Source organism: Vidua macroura, chromosome 13 (assembly GCF_024509145.1).
Source record: "Vidua macroura isolate BioBank_ID:100142 chromosome 13, ASM2450914v1, whole genome shotgun sequence".
Taxonomy (NCBI): Eukaryota; Metazoa; Chordata; class Aves; order Passeriformes; family Viduidae; genus Vidua; species Vidua macroura.
The window spans coordinates 17,410,339-17,431,519 of NC_071583.1; the positions used below are offsets into that span (position 1 = coordinate 17,410,339).

The 21,181-nt window shown below is 49.4% G+C and overlaps 1 protein-coding gene across 1 annotated transcript in view; it reads right to left on the reverse strand.

The window, feature by feature from the left end:
* The window catches only part of RNF123 (ring finger protein 123), a 47,801-nt gene that overhangs the window by 15,394 nt on the left and 11,226 nt on the right, over positions 1–21,181 (reverse strand). The window contains exons 11-31 of the mRNA XM_053989013.1: positions 20,998–21,112; positions 20,092–20,196; positions 19,836–19,961; positions 18,577–18,669; positions 18,311–18,384; positions 17,758–17,875; positions 17,177–17,276; positions 16,673–16,734; positions 16,512–16,583; positions 15,717–15,837; positions 14,839–14,940; positions 13,563–13,669; positions 12,858–13,056; positions 12,095–12,240; positions 11,826–11,909; positions 11,399–11,506; positions 8,669–8,846; positions 7,635–7,709; positions 7,145–7,232; positions 6,801–6,888; positions 6,591–6,675 (exon numbers count right to left, since the gene is read on the reverse strand). Coding sequence (XP_053844988.1) covers positions 6,591–6,675; positions 6,801–6,888; positions 7,145–7,232; positions 7,635–7,709; positions 8,669–8,846; positions 11,399–11,506; positions 11,826–11,909; positions 12,095–12,240; positions 12,858–13,056; positions 13,563–13,669; positions 14,839–14,940; positions 15,717–15,837; positions 16,512–16,583; positions 16,673–16,734; positions 17,177–17,276; positions 17,758–17,875; positions 18,311–18,384; positions 18,577–18,669; positions 19,836–19,961; positions 20,092–20,196; positions 20,998–21,112 — 2,246 coding nt within the window. The remainder of the gene's footprint in view (positions 1–6,590; positions 6,676–6,800; positions 6,889–7,144; positions 7,233–7,634; positions 7,710–8,668; positions 8,847–11,398; positions 11,507–11,825; positions 11,910–12,094; positions 12,241–12,857; positions 13,057–13,562; positions 13,670–14,838; positions 14,941–15,716; positions 15,838–16,511; positions 16,584–16,672; positions 16,735–17,176; positions 17,277–17,757; positions 17,876–18,310; positions 18,385–18,576; positions 18,670–19,835; positions 19,962–20,091; positions 20,197–20,997; positions 21,113–21,181) is intronic.

Genomic DNA, 21,181 nt, shown 5'->3' on the forward strand with positions numbered 1-21,181 from the left:
GTATGGAGCTGAGGCTGGTTCTGCCCTTAGCAGGCTCAGGCAGAGCAGCCCACACTCTCCAGCCAGGTTCAGCCCAAGCACAGACACATCCCCTTGGTTTTGAGGCATCTCATCTCTGGACTTCCTCACTACCAAGAGCACAGACGAGGTCAGGGCCAGCAGCTGGGAAGCACAGTCAGGGCTGTGTGGGACACCAGCCCCAATGGATGGGCAGGGAAGAGAAGGGCGCACAGATGGGACAGATTCCGCTCACCAGCAGAAGTATCCTCTGTCAGCAAGAGGCTCACAAAACATTCAGTATGACAAGGGAAGGGTACTGGAGTTCAGCTGAAAACTCAGAACTTGGAAAGAGAAACTTGAGCAGATTTACCACCCATAGGGAAAAACCCCAATCTAACTACATTTTCCTCTGCTAGAAGCTATTAGAAACAGCAGGTGGAAACCCTGGCAACACCAGAGGATGCCCAGAGGAACAAGTTGTGCTGTGACTGCAGGAGCTCTCTGGGGTTGCAGCCTGCTCGAAGGGCCAGTGTGGCAAAGCAAACTCAGGATACCTTCCATCACATCTGTAGGAATCAAGAAGCAAGGCACAACTACAGGTAGATTGCTAGCTGGGATTAGCAAAGCCAGGGAGGGATGACAGGAGACTGTCATCTGAAATGCAAACAGGACAAATTATTCTGTGAATGCCCACTAGCAAGTTCAATGAACTTCTGTTATTATGGAGGACACTCACTGAATCTCACAGTGCATAATCACCCCAAGCAGGCCAGTGGCCCAGCTTTGATCCTGTCTCAAAGCTCATTTTTGGGAGGGATTTCATCACAACAAATGTCTTTGATGTCCTACTCCCATCCACATGTACTTTCCAAGCCTTTGGCTACACATGGCTCAGGGACTGGCCAAGCCAGACATCCTTTTTACATATTTATTGGTCCTCTGGGGATTTCTTGCCCAGAGTCCTCTGAAACTGTGTAAGCCTTTAGTATTAAATATGTCCCAAAGCAACACTCCACAGTTCTGCTGTGTGTCGCAGAAGGAATTCTGATTGGAGAATGGCTCCTACTTGCTTTATTTGTTAATATTTATTCTCTGTAACCCCTTCCTTCTGGTGGTAGAGACAGCAAGATGCTCCTCTCCAGTCACTTCCTCCAGCTAGCTGTGATTCCAGACCTTCATGACAGTCTTTTAAACAGGATCAGCCTCAGCCAGTGCAGTTTCTCCCACTGAAACTGTCCCATCTTTGTCCCTTTTGCCCCACCTTCCTGAAGCCAAACATCTCTCCCAGGTTTTCTTTGTAGAGGTGGAATCAGAAGCACACGCAGCATCCAAACCACAAGCGCGTGGCAGATTTGCACAAAGGCATAATGTGGTTTTGGTTTTGTTCTGGTTTGCTTTCCTCATAATTCCTGTTGTGTAATTTGTTCCTTGGGCTGAACATCAAGCTGCTCTTCTCTAAAAGATTACAATAGGTTGCCAGCTCAAGGATAACCCTCAGGAACTGGTCCAGAGGGACAAGAAGAGAAGCCCAGGAGTCAATGCTGGGGCATACCTTGTCTTCTCTGCCAGTGATGGGTGAAGGGGCACAGCACACTCTTACTCCACCACTCTACACTTGGTGATGCTGAATTCTATCCATGTTTTCTCTCCCAGTTGTTCAGAATTGAAAGGTCTTCTTGCAAGGTTAAGTTTTTAGTGCCTTCTTTTCCCCATCCTCCCTTCAGCATGTAAAAACTGCTCTTTGTTAAAATTGCTGATGTATTAGTCCCTTTCCAGCCTTCAAGTACCAAAGCAGTTCTAGGCAGAGATCACCACTCCTCATGGAAGAACTCTGCATGTTGTCCTGCTGGTCTGTTGCCAAAGCCTCTTTTACTAACATTGCAAGTCAGGACAGATCTCAGGATGAGCTGCCCAGCCAAAGTCTACCTCATTTGAAGGCAGCTTTGTTTTATTTGAAGGATGCTCCTACGTTTGTAATAACTTGCTTTATCCTGATTTTTAGTCAATGACTACTTCCTCACAGTCTTTTTTCAATGAGTGGTGTGATTCTGCAATTCTGGGTTCTTAAATGCTTTCCCTGGTACTGGCAGACAGTGCCAGACTATAAGAGCACTGAAAACTGGTGCCTTTTGTCAAACCTCTTCACAGGTAAATGTGTTTACTGAGGATTTTAAACCTAACACCAGGAAACAATTATTTCCTTGGCTTTTGTTGATCCCAAGAGGATTCTGAATCTAAAGATGCTAAGATTACTGCTACTCTTTGAAAGCAACATAAGGAACAAGCCCTGGAATAGAGCACAAACAACTTAATTCCTTGCACAGGTTCCCAGATGAGGTAATTATTACTGGTATCCAAAACCCCAGTCCTGGTGCTGTGTCCATCTTCATTTCCAGTATGTTCACCTTTGCTGGGACATTCCCACCCACCTCAGTTACCACTGCCCTCCTGGGCAATGCCACATCCCTTATGTGCCACTGCAGGCAGGGATGTCATTTCACAGGGAGCCTGTGGATACTCAGTGATGGGGAAACTATCTTGATCCTGGTACTAGGAAGTCATCAATCCTTCAAAATTTGTACCTCCCTAATACAAAACCCACTCAATCGTGGCTTAGCCTTTGTTATGACAGATAAACATCAGTTATTGGAAGAGAAATTGGCAGTTTTTCAAGGCCAGAAATTTTGACCTCAATACATTTAATGTGGACAACAAAGTGTGGAACCAAGGGGTTGTAGATACATCCGATGTTTCCACAACAGAAACTTCCCTGCAAAAATATAAACAGAATAGAGGAAAAGAAAATCTAGGTAGGGGAAACTGTGAATTAAAACACAGAGTTCTTTAAGAAGATTATGAGGGAGCCAGAAAGCCCAGTGCTTGTATGGGGTTTCTGGCTGAGAGAAACCAGCAGATGAAGCAAAGATGTAAATTAAAACATAGGAGGTAAAGTGAACGTAATCAAACATAGGTAATGGTAGGCAAAAGCAAGGAGAAAAGGGGTAGTAGATGGAGAAGACATAAAAAACATCCTTGACTGGCCATGGTAATGCAAAGTTTTTTCAACTATAGGAAAAAATATAGCAGAATTATTTAATAGAAGTAGTAATGGCAGAAAGTCTAACAGTAGCAGAAGCCCATTATTAGAGAGAGTTAAAAATTAATAACGCAGGCAAAGTGGAAGCCTTCAATAAGTGCTCCTCCTAGATAATGGTAAAGAAGGAGTCACGTGCTTTCATCACAGGAAGGTAATTATGTACTTTTATAGTTTGCTAATGACCCAGCAAGATTTCTAACAGGGCTAATTGTGAGATCTCTCCGTCAGCAGCCTGAGGGGGTCTCTGGACACAGCAGCAATTACAGTAGAGCTTGAGCACAGAAGGGGAAAGCCCCAAATGGAGCAGATTCAGAAGTAAAGCAGCTCCATCCAACACCAGTCTGAGTTTTTGAAAGGCTCCAGATGTGTCTGTGAGCCCATGTCAGTACTCCCATTTGGAGAGCATTTAGAGAGGACCAAAGGGGAGGCTGCAGGGCGAGGCAGAGGAAAGCAGGCAGCACCGGGGATGAGAGATCCATAAAGGTTGAGTGTGAGGCATCAGGATGGCCCAGAGCTCCTGGGATCCATCTGTGCCTCCAAAGCAAAGCCCTGGCAAACCTACGAATGTGAGTTTTGACTCCATGACCAGCACATCAGGGAAGGTTCCCACCTGCATAGCACCAAACCTCTGGGGCTGCTAAAAACATGGCAAGGGTGAACACCCCACCGGGCTCACAGAAAAGCAAAACACCTTCCTGAATAAGACAGAGAGGCCACACATTTTTCACCACCGAGAAGGACCAAGAAATGAGTTTACCATGGTACACAAGTGCTTCTGAAGAATAAAATGTTGTAAAGCAGAGAAAGGCAGAGCAGCAGCAGTGGAAGACAGAAGGTGAAGTTAGGTAGGGGAAATGGCTTCAAATTGAGAGGAAGCAGGTTTAGATTAGATATCAGGAAAAAATTTTTTACTCTGAGGGTGGTGAGGCCCTGGCACAGGTTGCCCCAAGAAGTTATGGATGCCCCATCCCTGAAAGTGTTTAGAGCCAAGTTGGACAGGGTTTGGAGCAACCTGGTCTAGTGGAAAGTGTCTCTGCTCATGGCAGGGGGTTGGAACAAGAATGAGCTTTAAGGTTCCTTCCAATCCATATCATTCTATGACTCCCATCAGGAATTATAAGCTATGGATTTATTTCTGAGGGTGAGCAATAACCATCAGAAGGGCTTGTTCAACTACCACCAGCTGATGCTTTTGGTGTTGTCAGATCAAGGTGGGATCTCCTCCTGAAAGTCCTCTTCAGCTTAGGCAATTTGCTGGACTTGGAAAGGGGACAGGGGTGAACTTTCTGGCCTGTGTTGCACAACATTTCAGCTCGATGATCTCATGGTCCCACCTACCTTCCCTCGACCTGAGGGGTGTGTGGGCAGAAGGCCTGGGGCAGAGCAGCCCTGTGATACAATCTGAAGCCACCCTGCAGCTCTTGCTTTTCCAAGCCAGGCTGGGCCCAGCATAGAGCCACTGCTGCTGCTCCTGCTGTGCCTGCCAGGACAGCACCTGGCCTTGCCTAAAGTCATGGTGAAAGCAAAACAAGTCCCTGCAACACAACTACCCCAGCTCTGAACAGCCCCGTCTGCTCTAAGGAGCCAAAGTGAGGCAGAGCTCTGCTTGCGTGAGAGCTGCTCAGTGCCAGCAGAGCTGAGGAATAATTCTAGGAACAAACAGGGACACAGATGGCCCTTCTGAGCCTCTGCCCCCTTGGGCTAAGCCAGACAGCATCCATTGCTCACCCTCAGTGAGCACGGGCAAGAGGCAGCAAAGGAGACCAGCTTGTCTGTGCTCTGAATGTTTCATGGAAGTTGTGAGGCAAACCTCCCCAACCTGTGCAGTCTTCCAAGGAAGCATTCCAAAAGCAGGACAAGGCTGGAGCATCAGAGGAAAGGTATTTGCCCACACTCCCTTCAAATTGGCCTGCAGCAGCAGACCCAGACAAACAGGGATTTACTTAGCTCAGCAGTTTGTCCCATTGACATTGCCAGTGCTCAAATTGCAACAAGGTGAAGACTGATGGGTGTGAAGAGGAGGGGGAGTCATCTCCTCCTCCTTCCCTGGGCAGCATCTCAAGGACACCTCTGAGTCCCCTGTCCCTCTTCAATTAAATCAGCATTCATTATTGATTTGGTTGAGCCTTAAAATAGCCCTTCCAAGAGTAAGTCCCCAGTAGCCAGCAGGGCCACTCTGGGCTCAGGCTCAGACTGTGTGGAGCCACACGATGTGTGGAGCAAGGCCTCGACAGCTGAGCAGCTCTGCTGCTGCCCCAGAGCTCCTCAGGATGGGCTGAGCTCAGTTACCACCCCATAGGACTGGTGACAGCCACTCAGTGCCTTGGTTGTGCATTAGGAGAGTGAGGGGACAGCCATGAGATCTCTCCTGCATGTGTGCCAGGGCTTCTCCATCTCATCTCAGGATGAGAGGAACGCCTCCAGCAGGGTTCTGACCCCAGAGGCAACCCTGGTAAAACAGGTGCAAGAGCAGGTCCATGATGCAGCCTCAGAGACTGACACATGGGCACAGCCCCCCTGGCTTCTCCCAGGGATGGAACTGAGGAAAACAAGCACTTGTGAAGCTCTCTGCCTACAAAGAAGGGTCTCTCTAGGCAGAAGAGGGGAAGCAGGGAGCTCTCTAAAACTACTCCACCAGACACGAGAAGGTCACACAACAAACTTACTCTGGAAACTAGCAACAGAGAGATCTCCTGGGCACCATGGGCAGGAGAGAGAAAAGAGAACAAGAGTGCTGTTAGACAGACAGGCAGCTCCCTGGGCAGGGCTCAGCATACACCTCCATGTGCCACCTGTCCTTCTGTCCCCCGTCCCTGCGCAGGTCTCCAGGAACAAAGTCTGGCACAAAGCCTTTTCCACAGCAGAGGGGCATCAGGAATGTATCCACACAAGCCCAGAACCTGTGAGGGTAAAGCTGGGGACATGATCTTCAGCTCAAGAAAGGCAACTTCTCCCCACATCTTTCTCAGCCACAACAAAGCTGAGAAACTCCTCAGCTCAGTGACAGTGCTGAGAACCAAACTGCAGGGCCCAAGGCTGGACAGGCTCTGCCAGGCTCTGAGAGATGCCAGGATAAAACATTCCCTGATTGCAAACTTACACAGTGACCTGTCTCCTCGGGCATCTGCTCCCTCTCAGAGGGCACCTGCTGCTTGGCAAACATGACAGCTCTTCCCCACAGCAGCTGTTCACTGTGCACAGGGCAGAGCTTTCTCTCAGGCTAAAATTCTGGTAAGGATGCAGTCCTGGGCCTCTCTCCTTTCCTTTGGAGGGCAGAACCCCTGCTTATGATGGGTCTAACTCATCATTTGGCATGCCCAAATCACCAGGAGAGAGGCTGGGGATGGCCAGGCTGTAAAAACCAGGCCAGGAACACCCTACTTTGGCAACTATCCCAACAGCTGGCCTGGCCCATAGGGATAGCTGCTAAGGAAGAGGCTGTCCTCCCTAAGCACCCATCAGAGCCCTGAGTGCCAATCCCTGTCCCACTCACTCTGCAGGCTGGGGAGGCTGGCATCCTCAGGCTTGGTTTTCAGCAGGTGTGGGAGCCGTGTGTATCTGTACCCAAAGCCACAGCCCTGGCAAAAGAGGAAAAGAAAGATCTTAGGGGCTGAAAAACAGTAGCTGCTGCTACTGGAAAGTGAAATGTTCAGTGTCCCAGCAGCCCCAGGTGCTGAGAGGGGCAGGGATGCAGGATGCTCACCCGCCACAGCCTGACGAGGATCCAGTTGGTCTGTGCCCAGGGTCGCTGCTCATAGGGAGCCAGGAGGTTCTTCATCATGGAGATCCGCCTGCCAGACAGGGCCACAGGTCAGCCCACAGGGTTTGGGAACAGGAAATTAAACTGGACACACAGTAGGACCCGTGAAGCTGGGGCAAAGCCACTGGTAAAAGGGTGACAGAAGGCTCCCAAATCAATTCCACCACCCTGCTGGCAACTTGTGGACCCTCAGTGGTGCTTGGCAACCCTCCTGCTCGCTCACCCAGCCCTGCCATCACCCCCCAGCCCTGCCCCAGCTCCCCTGGAACAGGCAGGGCAGCACTTACTGCTCTTCTGGGATCCTCTCTACAGCACGCAGCGAGTGGGGGTAGCAGACGTAGCTGGCCAACGCCTGCATCAGGGAGTCCCGGATGTCTGGGGAGGAATGACAAGGGACTAGGCCAGGCACCCAAGGACACAGCACACCAGGGAGCACCTGAGTGCCACTGGCTGGAAGAGACTGGCCCTCATGTAGAGGCACATTGTCCCTGCTGACATGGAGAGCATGCTTAGGCTCAAGCAGCTAAGAAAAAAGCCCAAACTGGATATGCAGGTAGCTGGGACATGAGTCCTGCTCTCAAAAGTGTGTCCTAGGTCATGTATCTACCCTGCAATAAGCAGGGTAAGGACAGTGCCCAGCCTCATTTTGAATGTGGAGGCACAAGCACTGAACAGATTCAGCAGGCAGATCCCAGTAGAAGCCTAGTGAGCCACTGGCAGTGGCACTGGCCAGACCCATGACATTATCACCCCAAAAGCACAGGAATGCAGCCTCACCTGTGCCCACAATCCTCGAGTCAGCAAAATGCTTGGCCAGGATGGCAGCGAGGCGCATAAGGGTCTCTTCATAGCCTGCAAGACACGGAGGGAGCAGGGTCATGGCAACAGCCTGAGGGGCAGCCCTGTGGTCCCAATGGTCCCGTGGACATGGCACAGGCCATGGAATGAATTTCTGCTACAGCTAACTGCAGCTTAGTTGTGTGTCCAATTGTCAAAACAGAGAGCTGGGAAAACACTTCCAGGAGAGCAGAGATTGAAACAGTTATTTAGGGAAAGATAAAACCATGCAATAGAGTTGGATGTTAAGGGAGAAATGTCTGGTGCAGAAGAGGCTGAGCAACACAAAGAGCACCCTAGGTCTATGCAGAAAAGCCACGTCCAGCCTGCATGCACTGTAGAAATTGCTACTGCTCAAGTCTGCTCTTGCCCAAACAAGAGCACTTCAGCTATGTCCTGTTGGTGGGAACAGAAGCTTTTCTTACCTTCATGGGCTCTGGAAAGCACTGAACTATTTGCTAAGAGCTCAGAGAGGTAATTTAGCCAGGAAAGCACAGAATGTGCACAGACTGAATCCACCTAAATGCAGACTCTTGGCATCAAGTGGGTGGTCATCTACATAGGAACATCTTCAAATCTCAAGGGAATTCAAAAGCAGTCCCAATTTCTGCACTCATGGCACATTCTCTCCCACCCAGACACCAGAAGGCCATGGTAGAAATTGCTGAGGCAATCACATCTTACAGCACCTCAGCCCATTCCTGATACCTCCTTGGAAACACAATCCATAGTTGCCAGTGATTTTCACTACAGCCAGCCCTGTGACAGCTTCAGACAAGGCATGGGCTCCCTACCTGAGCACAGTGACCACAGCTCACCACCTGCCCCACAGCTCAGACAACGCACTGGTGCAGCACATCACAACCAGGAACGGACACAGAAAGGAAGATGCCCAACTACTGCTTCACCATAAAGATGTGGCTTGCTTTAGATTTTATCAGGCCAGAATCAGGAAGTTGTGCCCATCCCCTCACCTGGAAGTTCCTCCATGCTGTTGACAGGGCTGAAGTAGTTCTTGAGTGCACTGTAGCTGTTCATAGCCACGCTGAGGTAGAATTCCGGCATGAAAGCGAAAAGCGAGCCCGTCCTGTCGCCGTGCTCGATGGTGCGGATGCACACTCGCAGCAGCCAGTAGATATCCTGCATCTTCTCCTGCCAGAAAGAACACAATTCCCACTCAGCTGTCAGCTTCTCTTGGGAGAAACAACAACCAGCATCACGCTCAGACCTCAGAAACAACCCCATATTGGAGATCTCGCTCAGACATCTTACTGCTCTAAGATCAGTAACCAGAGCTGTGCCTGGCCTATCCATAAAGCCACGGATGTGGAAGAAACAATCAGAGATCTCGACACCAACCTCAAGCATAGAGCATGACTCTCACCAATGTGATGGTTTTGTCTCACCAAGCCTTGAGACCCTCCAAGCACTACTCCTTACCAGGGCACGTGCAACCACGCAGGCCTGGCAAACAAACATGTGAGTTTTGATTTCAAGGACACTGCTGAAGGAAAGCAGGCACTAGCACTTTCCAGAAATCTGCTGGAAAGAAAGCTGGTCCATTGTAGGGATTAAATGGGAACAGGCTGAAAAGCTCACACCAACTCAGATCTTTGCAATAGGCAGCCACAGCCCTTCAGGTTCTGTGCCAGCCATTCAACCAGATTTACTGTCTTGAGGAACATCAGCCTCTTGTCTCTCTAAACAAAAATCGGAGGGTCCTAAATTAAAACCAGGAAATTTAAGGTCATCTACATAATTTTAAGCTATAAAAATGGGCGCCACCAAAGCCATAAAAAGAGGAATGTTATTTCATATCCTGCAATGGCAAGAAATAGCATAAGCAATAGCTACTTGCATAAAAATAGATGAAGAAGGGTTACACTTCTAGTTTAAGAAAAAAATTAAAATCAGAGGTGCAGATAAGGCATTTCATTTGCTTAATGTCTTTTCTAAAGTATGCTGTTACCATCTTTGGGAGATTTTCATGGGTTTATTCTGTAAATTAGGCTGAACTAGTACAAATCAACTAAACTGACTAACAGATATCTTTTTCTCAACACTGACCCGCATCTCAGCCAAAGTGTTACTTTCAGGATTAAAAACAACTGTGCAGAACAACATTAAGGTTAAAAAAGCTGCCTTTGGCTTTAAGACTTGATAACCTCAAACATAATTTCAGGTATTGCCAAGCTAGAAGAAAGCCTACACCAAGAGGATACAAAGATGTGATTAGCCAGTGAGATAGATAAATACAGTGCTGTAATAAAATAAGCTGTAATTCCCACTTGGATGTTCTGAAGGCAGAATTATATGCTTTAAAACTATGAGTGTTTTTAAGCAGTAGCACTCCCTTTTGTCTAACTTTGAATCCCCCAGAATAAACCAGTGGCTAATTCCCTCGAGGAAGGAGCAGCCTCTGCCGTGCTCTGACACCTCAGCACAGAGCAAGACTTCACCCCTAAACAGAATCAGGCTCTTTCTCTCCAACAGCAGCAGCTGTCATCATAGAGATGAGATCCTCCAGTGCACACAATCCCAGAGATGCAGGAGCTGCTGGATGGATGCCTCCATTGGGAAAGAGCAGGGACTTGAGATGACTGTGAGATGGAGCCCTGAAGGCACAGGCTCCTCAGTGCAGCCACATTCCACAAGCTCACTGGGCCTCTGGGGCACATTCCTGCTCTCCCTGTGGGCCATGCAGGCCAGGATAGCAGCACAAGCCACAAACAGGGAAGGCTGTAACCTTCAGTCCCAGATGCTGCTGATTCATCAGGAAAGGTGACACTGCAGTCCTGGTTTAGTATGACAGTGGATCATCTAGAGACATGAATAGTGTTTCTGCATTGGCCACCACAGTGATACCTGCAGTGCACCCTGGCGATGCCCCTCAGCCTTTCCAGAGCAATCTGGGAAGAAAGGTTTATTTTCTGGCAAGCATAGGCTCTGCTAATGCAGCTGGAGAGCTTTTGCCTTGCAATCCTGCTTGGGAGGGAAGGAGGGGACAAGCAAAGAGCTCATGAGTCAGGATCAGCCACTGTAGTTCTGCCAGATGTGTTCATAGGAACTCTTTTTCCCCTCCCTGTTTACATCCTGGGACACACAAAAGCCACAAAGAGAGATAGGACAAGGCAATGGAAGTCAGGAAAAAATCAACAAAACTGCTTGTAAGAAAACAGACCAGAGCTTTTATCCTGCAAAATCATGAATTTGGGGGGAAAAGGACAACCTGTGCAAATAGGCACTGCATTAGTAAATGTGTGAAGAAGGGGAGAACACCTGAACAAGAACTCCCTTGACTTGGATCCCACAGATTCCAGGAAGAGCTGCAGTAGTGAGATCCCCCTGTGGCACAGCACAGCTTAGGGAATTGATTCACAGTAGCCTCTATCCTGTGACATGTCTTGAGAGTTGAATCTCCCTTTGATCTGCACCCTTTTGTCTGCAGTGCCCTAAGGGAAAGGCTACAGCACCATGCACAGCTCAGATCAGACTGAGCTGATCACTATGGGACACTGGGGATCAGGAGAGGAACTAAGCCTAGAAAGGAGTCTCTGATACACAACAAAGGAAAAAGCAGCCCCAGAGATCACTGACATTGCTTCAACACCAGGAAAATGACACCTGTGACATGTGAGCCAAGCAGCAGAGATGCAGAGGCTCACTGGTCTCCTTTCAGCTGCTCATGTTATGCTCCTGCACACCTTTGAATAAATGGTGACATTTATCCAAGCGAGGCGCCGGCTCAGGTGGTTGAGCTTCTCAGAGAAGACCTTTTGGCTCTTCAGCAGCTCCTCATGGATGTCTCTCCTCTGAAAAGAGTGCAGAGATGTGAGGGCAGATGTCACTGCCATTTATAGCATTCTTTTTCAGTGCTGGACAAACAATGCAAAAGCATGTATCACCTTGGGGCTAGCTGGGGAGTACTGGCAGGGGGAAAGGGGTCAGCAGCCTTTCTGTGGAGGAAGTGGGAATCAGTGCTATAAAAAATCTTATAAAAATCACTTATCAGTCTCAGCTGAAGCCCACAAGGCCTGATGCAGATGCTGGTACAGTTTGGCAGCAGGAGTTCACCCTGCCAGATACTGAGGCTCTGCCAGAGAAGGAAGCTGGGAATCCACAGACACTTACCCTCTTTGGGCAGCGGCTGATTTTTTCCTCTGTGTCTTTCAGTGCCATGGCATATTCATTCACATCATCTGACACACCAACCATCTGAAAAGCAGCAGATTTCAGCAGTAAATAAGGGGTTTTTTCACCTAAACATACAAGCACGCAAACAGAGTCCCAATGGAAGTTGGCAGAAGGACAGGGCACACACAGTCACTAAAAAAGCAGAAAACAGAGTCGGTGTAGAAGCATGGACATTGGGGGAAGGGATTCCTGCATGTACCACTTACCTTCCCCAGCTGCTGGTGAACACTGAGGTTGTACATCATCACTATCCCATCCAGGACTTCCAGGAGGGAGTTCTCAGTGATGGGCTGGTCTGGCTCTTCTGGGGGTCTGCCCAGTAAGAGACCCTCGTTTCCATGGGTGCCTTCAACTGCAATGCATTCCCAAGATAGGAAAGAAGTTCTTAGCACAGCATTTTGGCACCTCAGCTTCTGCCTGCTCCTCTGTGAAGCCAAAGCCTTGCGGTGTCTCTCTAACATGGAACTTCTTCCCAGCCCATAGGATTCACCAGATACCACTAGATACCACACTACCACACCATTCTCATCTTGCTGCCTCTATCAAGCTGACCTGTCAGATCTGTTCAGACTGACTCAAGTCACGCAAATTCCACCACCTCAAGCCCTGTAGATGCTTCAGAGGCCTGCCTGGTCCACCCAAACAGCAACAGTGCTGCTGCTGCACACACTATCCTCTAGCTGGTCTGTCTTCAGAGCATGTGAGGCTACAGCTGCCTCTGAACTGCCTTCCTTGCAAAGTCTCACTGCATTTGGAGGAACCAAGGCAGCATCTCCTTACACACAGAGTGGGACAACATCACCAGTGTCATGTTCAGGGTGGCAAAGGGGTCTTTTGGGTGTCAGCATGCCCTGGGAACGGGAAGGAGCAATGCTGGCAGTAAGGAGATTGCGTTCCTCTGGGGAGCTGGAAGATGCCATTCTGCCAGGGCCCAGCTGGGCCATGCCAGCACACAGCAGGAGTACTCACTGTCCTCCCGTGTGCGCTGCTCCACGCGCAGCGTGAGCACTTTGATCTTCTCCAGGGTTCCAAGGGGCCGCCGCGGGTTCATCAGGCTGACGGCTGCCGTGCTCAGGAACCGGTTGGCCCGGCCCAGGGTGGGGGAGCTGAGCCAGGCAGGCCTGGCAAGAGCTCCACCAATGGCCAGGGCAGCAGAGGGACGCTGGGACTAGAAGGAAATGAAGGGAGAAACAGTTCCAGTTGTGTTTGGCTGCCTGCTGTTCCTCCCTTGACCTTGCAAGGACGTTGGTATAGATGCACAGTGGCCACTGGAAGATGAGTAGGCAGGGTAGCAAATGGGTAAGTCCTTCCTCCAAGGGCACATGCCAGGCACAAACAGCACACCTGCACACCAAGAAGCTGCTCTGTCTACAGTTGCCTTGCACCTTTCCAAATGCAAGCACCAAGAGCTGCCATGGAGGGGAGGCAGCACATTCAGATCGGTGGGTAGTGAGAGAGCAGGGCACAGAAAATTTTGCTGCTCAAACTTGGTGCACCAAGGACCTCACTGATCTCCAGTGACTCTCATCCAAGTGCAGCTGTTTATCTGGTGGCCCATGGACTGGTTACAGTCCTGGCCCAACCCTGCCTTGCTGTAAAGCAAAGCCTTTCTAGGCAGAGGCCGAACTTGCTGCCCCAGCGCCAGGGCCCCCACAGGTGAATAACCCAACTCACCTGTGCTGCTGATGTTACTGATTCCTCATCTTCATCAAGATCATCCATAGTCACTGCCTGCAGCTCTGCAGGGTCGATCAGGATGTTGGCTTTTGCAGCCAGGTCATCTGCACAGAGCACACCAAAGCAGTGATGAATGCAGGAGTCACTCTTCACTTACCATGAGGAAGACTCATCCTCTTTCCTGCTTCTCAGCAGTAGAGAAAAGTTAGATGCTCTATCAGAACAAGCTCATCTGTCCCAAGCTTCCTTACAAGGAACAGATCTGCCCTTACAAAAAGAACAGAGACCAAGCAGCAGCAGATGCTGCCCTCCCAGGACCCATTTCTGCTCCTGGTCCTACCAGCTACAAACAGGATAACTGAGGAACCAGGAGACAACCACCAGGGCCAAACTGGACTAGTGCAGGAATGGCAGCTCTCTGCCTGAGACAATCTTTTAAGCATCCAGCTCTTCAATGCTGTCCTATGATGTGTCCCTAAGTCACTAGGACAGAGGCCACACCCAGAGGAAGCCTATGCTGATGGCTACACTGTACAAAGCCTGAAGAATGTGTTCTTTAGTCCACAGCTCTGTCTGTACAGCTGGTCAGGATACCTCAGTAAGAAACCAGAGGAGATAATGTGGCTCTTAAGCTAAGTAATCTAATCTTAAACAGCCAGGGATCAGCATGAGACAGAGAAAATGGTCCTTATCTTGCAAACACACCAGGGAAGGAGAAGAGACATCTGAGCCAAAGGCAAGCGCCACACTAGCCAGAAACCAGAGACAAACCAAGTCCAAGGGAACACCAAAGGGTTTCTAACCCTTGCACAAGACAAGCTTTGGAAGCCTAGTGCCAGAGGAGTGTGCACACAAACACACAGCTGCAGTACATACACAGGGCTGCTCCTCCCTGCCCAGGGTAATGCACCAAGCAAATCCTGGGCACCCTTCACGCCCAGCAGAGCCCAGCTGATGGTCAGTGCTTTGACAGCTCCCAGCCCCTGGCTGTGGTGCAGCAGGAGCACCACTCCAGGGGATATTCCCAGACTATCCCCTTCCCTCCAACTGCCACATGCCCAATTCAGGGATACAAGCAGTAAACTGTTAACTTAAAGGACACTCCACCTAAGACGTGTGGTGTCTTCTTCAAAGTAATTTGAATCTCATTAAAATTCAAGTTTCCTCTCCCTGAATTTAATCAAAATTCATTACCCACAGCTTCCTCCCTGGAATGTCTTGCATGAATTCCATCCAAGACCTGGATTCAGGTATTGGCAATGAGAGCACTTACCTTTCAGAGTCTTCTTAAGATGAGACAAAAGACCTCCAAGTCGTTGAAGGTCAAAATAATCCACCTTCCCATTATAGAAGAGTTGAGGAGGGACATAGGCCTCTAAAACAGAGGAGGAGATTTGTTTTTTTTCCCATGCACAGGATGTACAAAGTCAAGTAACGGCTTCTAAAGCAGATCCCAGGACTCACATATAGGACTAACATTTAGGGACAACTTTTGTTGTAATAAAAGCACAAGCCATTAAGGCAGAGGTGATTTCCACAATGGAGCAAGCATTAGATCCATGCAGAAAGAGAAGCAACCAATGGCCATCAATAAGACTGCCAGCACTTCCTCCCTCCAGCCACAGTCACAGGGGTAAACTGGATCATTAGATAACTTGGCAGCTCTCCACCTGGCTACTCCAGCTCTGCCACTTAGTCCCACAGGGATAGTAAAGCACTTACTGAGTCTAGAGGAAAGGTCAGCCTAAAGTAAGGAAATGGAATACCAGTGGGGTCTAAGGGTGGGAAAGCAACTGGCACTGATTTAGTTTTCTCCTTATTTCCACAGTTTGGGAACTCCAAAATCAGAAAAATATCTTCCCCGAAACTCTGACTAATGGATCACTGAGCTGCCCTTCCACAGACCCACAGTCAACAGTGGACTCTGCTCCAGAGCAGATGGGGGAATAGCAAACAGTACAGGTGTCCTTTTGCAAGTCTCAGATCTGGATGCTAACTGCAATAGATCTGCGCACAGGAACTTTCAAGGTGACAGAAGGCTCAGGCACCCATTAGAGACATAACATTTCCAACATCCTGGAAAGCACTGCCAAGAGGCAAACCTTGTCCTAACCACAGAAAAGCCTGCAAAGCCTCTCCCCCAGGCCTCACCTTCACTGCTCAGGGAAGCTGGGGTCTTTGTTTTGTGGCCATCCCAGAAGTAGCGCAGGGCAGCGATGAGACGGTGCAGGAAGCACACCATGTACTCTGGTGGGCACAACACAGCCAAGTTCTAGGGCAAGAATGAGAGTCTAGCATCAGGGCAGGTGTGAAAGTGCATCTCAGGCCAAAGGGCTACATAGAGCAGGCAGAAACTTTTGTGTTCTCAGCCTTGCTAGCATCTCCAGCCTACATCTCTAGCAGAGAGCCCAGACCTGATGGTGGGCAGTAGTTTCCACCTCTAGGAAGTCCTGGGACACCTCTGTCACTGGTCTGACAGAAGATGAGGGATAACACACATTCCATCATGAAAGATGGGGATGAACACAGGGATGCAGGTAAAGAAAGGGTTTCCTACACAGCAGATGCCCACCTCCCAAAGCCTCAGGCCAACAGCCTGACCCAGGGCCAGAGGAACAATCCTCACCTAGGCAGTGAGGAGGATGCCAGAGCCAGCAGCCCCACTGTGGCAGAACACTCCACAGCCACACTCCCTGAGGGGCTATAGGAGGATATTCAGCTCCCACCTAAGACTTTCAAAGGACCACTTTCCTATAAATCTGCACAGGACTTCTCTAACTTGCCTGGTTTCTAGCCTCAGATCTCCCCCTCCTCATTCTCTGTCATATCTAGACCTCAGTGGATCAACTATTGGAAGCAGCCTGGCCAGAAGGGCAGAATTCGCAGCCTGAAGGTGCAGAAAGCCCCCAGGGTCAGACTTGCAGGAAGGCTGGCCCTCTGACTTACCCCTCTGTTGCTAGCGTTTTCCTGAAGAAACTTGCGGAATTTGTTTAGGAAGATGTATCTGGAGGCTTCCCCCTGGCAAAAGGAAAACCAGGTGGTAAATCCAGGATTTACAAAGCACATCACATGAAGATATTGTGACAAAAGACCCATAGAGTGCTTACCCCTCCTCTGTCCTTGTTGTTCAGGAGCAGCTTCAGAATCTGAACCTGGAGACCTTCCACCACTAAGAGGGGGACACACATCTGTCATCAGAAAACCAGTACTGGGAGCAACTACCCCTCTTACCCCAACTGCAGTACCCTGTCCCCAGGAGAAACCCTGTCCCTCCCCAGCACAGGGGGCCCAGGAAGAACCAGTGACAGCAGAAAGCTAATCCCACCACTGAGAATTTTCTCCTCCAGTACCTAGCAAGAAATTCATCCATAGTTAAAAAATAATGCATAGGTTTGTTCCTGCTCCATCAAGGGGGGCTGCAGGTCTGTGCAGCGGGGTCCCAGCACTCCTAATATGCCATCAGAACAGAGCATGGCTGGCCCCCACCTCTGCACCACAGCCTATCCTGGCAGGAACACAGCTGTACTTCATGTAGTGAATGGGATTTAGAAACAGCTCCTGGCTGCACAGAAGGTGTGGAATCTTGGCAAGCTCCCTCCTTCCCCACAAACCTTCAATGCGTTTCTTGAGCCGCTGGCAGCCTCTTTCATATGCCCGACGCCTCAGTCTCTCCTCAGCACTCTCCTCCTTCACCTCCTTACTCTCCTTGCCCTGGTTGGGGGACAGACACTGAGTAGTTAGGAGAGCACTGCACAAGGAAAATGTCTTGCCAGAAATTCCCTTAAACAATGCAAAATGGAGAGCAGAAACTCCCTGAAACAATGTGTCAGTGTGTGACTGCAGCTGGCAGGACACTTAAACAGGTCTCCTCCAGCCTTGTAATGAGTAATGGCAGGAGATCTTTTGAGGACACCCCAGTCAATTCCATAAATACTGTGAGGTTCCCTTCCAAAAATGTTGCCACAGTAAACTGTCCCCCCTCCCCTGTCTGAGCATCACACCTCAAACATACTCTCTAAGAGGACAAAAAAGATGACAAGGGAATGGAAAAGCTCCAGCTCTCAAACTGTAGGACCCACCAGTACTAACACAGCTGGAAATAAGGGCCATCCAACTTCCTCAGCCAGAAAAAGATGCAAATGGCAGGCAACAACATTTCCTCAGCCTCCTCGGTGGAAGTGCCTGTACTCACCTCCTTGGTGAAGCGGTTTGGCCACCACGTGGTGGGAATGAGCTCCTGCAAACCTGCCTCCTCCACACGCAGAGGGCTCTTGATGTAGAAGAACACAACTGAACGGAGCACATCGAAGCTGTGCTGGAGTTAAAGCAAGCACAGAAGCTACAACGGGAGAAGGGACAGGGCATGTCTCCAGAGCTGTAGTGAAAGACTCCTTTCCAAAGTGCCACTGCAAGATCCAGAGGCCTCTGGACAAGCCCCACACAGCTATCACAGCAGCTGCCCAAATGCTACCACAGAGCTGGACTGCTCTGAAAGTGGTTTTGCTCTAGGGATATTAGAGGTCTGGTAGAAATGAGTCCTGTGTGTTATGAGGATGTGAACTATACAACACTGCTCCCTCCCCTCAAAGCATTCGTAGGAAATTGTGTCAGGCAGAGGATACCTGAGAAATGACCTGTCAAGACAGGGTGGCTTCTGCCTCCCTGGACCTACAGGTCCTTGAAGTGTCCTCAGCTGCATTATTGAGGGAAGGGAAAACTGAGACAGGAGGAGACACAAAGGATACAGAACATTGCTGAGTAGGTATTTCCTAGATTTCTCATGCTTCAAGACTGCAATGGTGAGCCGGAGGTAGTGGATCTAGGAAAACAGGAGAAGCAAAAGTGACTCCATCTGCAGAACACACAACTCTCCAATGGCTACAGTGTGACGGAACTGCCATCTTTGGATCAAACAACTACAGGATCCAAAACATCATGTACCTTTGGGTAAGGGGACATAACAGAAGCTGGCTAGTCACAGATTCCTGGGGATTCAGAAGTGCAAACTCACTTGCAATCCCAGGTCTGGGATGATGGGGGAGAACCTGTAAGCCCGCAGCAGGGACATCAGTAGCTGCTTGAGGCACTCATGCACTTCATACTCCTGAGAAAATAAGAAACATATTTAAGAACAACAGCAAGGAGTCAGGAACAGCTATAGCTCCCAGAGTAAGATCTTGGAAGGAAGCATTCATTCCTGAACTGAAAAAGCAGGTGCTCTGAACCCACAGTGTCCCTCTGACTCCAAAGGAGAGAGTCCAAGCAGAAGTTGGTGCCAGTGCTTTGCTACAGGGAAACAAGCTTCTGCAGGAAGTCCAACCCAAAAGTCATCTACAAAAAGCCAAAGTCCCAGGCCCTATTTGTTGGGCAGTCACCAGTCCTCTTACTCCCTGACTCTACCCAAGATACAGTGTTGGCAGAACCAACCCAGAAGAGAACAAATTAAGTCTTGGGTAAATGTGATGAGAGAAGAGTTGTCTATTTGAATTCAACTCATAGCCAAGCAGCAGGATGAGAGCCAACTCTTCCACAAACACAGCAGTCCTACCAGAGGGTCCATTTTCACTGCTAAGATGGTGGGCCTGAAGGAGTCATGACATTTTTCTATTAAACTTCTCATGGCAGCTGGCTGGGCCAGTGCCTACATCTGTTAACTGTTACCCCAAAGGGCAGACGTGCTGTCTCCAAGCAGATCCCTGGCAGTGACTGGCTCTGTGTAACCACCCAAGCACTCCAGCAGCAGCAGCGTCCCAGCTGCCTCAAACATGCGTCCCAGGAAGGAGTAAGCTCATCCAGCATGGATAGGAAGAGAAGTTGGAGGAGGCTTTTCCCCAGCAGTGCTGGAGATGGTGAGAGTGCACTGCACACTTCTACCCTGGTCCCGCACACTCTGGTCAATCTCTTCAGCACATGGCAGCACTTAAGACCTCCACAGTCAAATACACATTAATAACAATCAGAAATCTATTCTTATTGATAAACTTGATGTTTCCAGAAACAGGAAGTTATTCACCATCATCAGTTCCTTTAGCAGTAGGAGAAGCTTAGAAATGCCTGGTTAACTCATTGCCAGTGTCTGCATTCAACCCTCAGTGCCTGGGTGTGCAGCAGCAGCCAGATGAGCTAATTGAGAGGGTGGTCTACCACAAAGAAAAAAGAAGAGAAAGACACTGAACACCACCAGCATTTTGTAGGGAAGGCTCCTGTCCTCAGCACCTCCCAGAGTCTCCCTGGGATCCCTAGGGAGGAACCAGCACCCTAGCAGCTCACCTCCATAAGAAGCCACATGAGATCCAGCAGCTGCTGAATAAGGGGGTGGGCCTCCACTGCCCCTCCTCGCTCAAGGATGCTCAACAGGAAGGTCATGAGCACATCTTCCACCAGGTACACCTTGCACTGCAGACAGAGAGGCAGGTCAACATTCCTCCATGGCACAGGCACTTCCCAGCAAAAGCAGGGGATTACTTTGGCTTGCAAGAACAGTAACAAGCACTACAGAACCTGGCAATGGGCAGGCAAAACTCACCATAAGAGGGGAGAAATAATTGAAGATGTGAGCTAATGTAATCAACACTGTGGGCTCTCCCTGCAGCTGCCACATGGATGTATCTTTCTCCACCAGCTTCCCCTCCTGCAATGACAAACCCAGAAAGACACATGGCTTGGATCCAGCCCAATCCACCTGTACACCAGCAACTGAATGAACCACATGCCTGGAGCAGCCACTGCTGCTGTCCCATGCCTGACTGCACCAAAAACCTTGAACATGGGAATTCAGAATGCCAAAGAAGCCAGGCCTATTCCTCTGGAAAGCTGTAGTGCAGTCCAGATGTCACTATCAACCACATGCAGGGACTTTGAAAATGTTCTTCTAAAAAAAGGCTCAAGTTTACATGATAATTTGTAAATGGGAACACCTACAGAGAAGGACAACTAGCAGGCCTTCATTCAAGCCAAGACCATAGCATATGGCATTCCCTATGCTTTGGGCATAAACAGATCATCCCTCATCCTAGTCCAAAACAGTGTTTCCAGCAAACAGTGCCACAGCCAAAACAATTGTCAAGGCAGACCTGCCAGAATTTCATCACTTTACTGAATAGTAAAAAGCTTGGGATATGAACAAACTGATTTCAAGGGTGCAAAATCAAATGCAGCAGTTGTGACCCTGACAAACCTCACTTCTTGAATACTGCCAATGAAACCTCCTAGGACTGAGAACAACAAAGCACAGTGTGACTTAAATTAAGTCCTGGAACTATCAGAAAGCCCATTTTGCAAGGCAGAGAGCTCCAGGGACATGCATGCCCCATGCAAGCATTTAGATTCTCGAGTGTATGAAAACATCTGAGCTGGCAACATGTGCCAGGGAGAGCAGAACCACATTTTCCAGCATGGTGCCCCTCAGATCCACCCAGTGATGGCAGCTTACCGTCACATCTATTCCAATATGGATCACATTCTTCAAGTAGCCCAACAGCTTCCGAGCCTTCACCAGGTCTGCCACAGGAGGATCTTGCAAGGGCCGGTAACCTTCCACTGGATAAGTAGGGAAGTGTTAAGGGAAAATGCAATCTGATCCTTTTGGGACTCCTTTTGTCTGTGCAAGGGAAAGA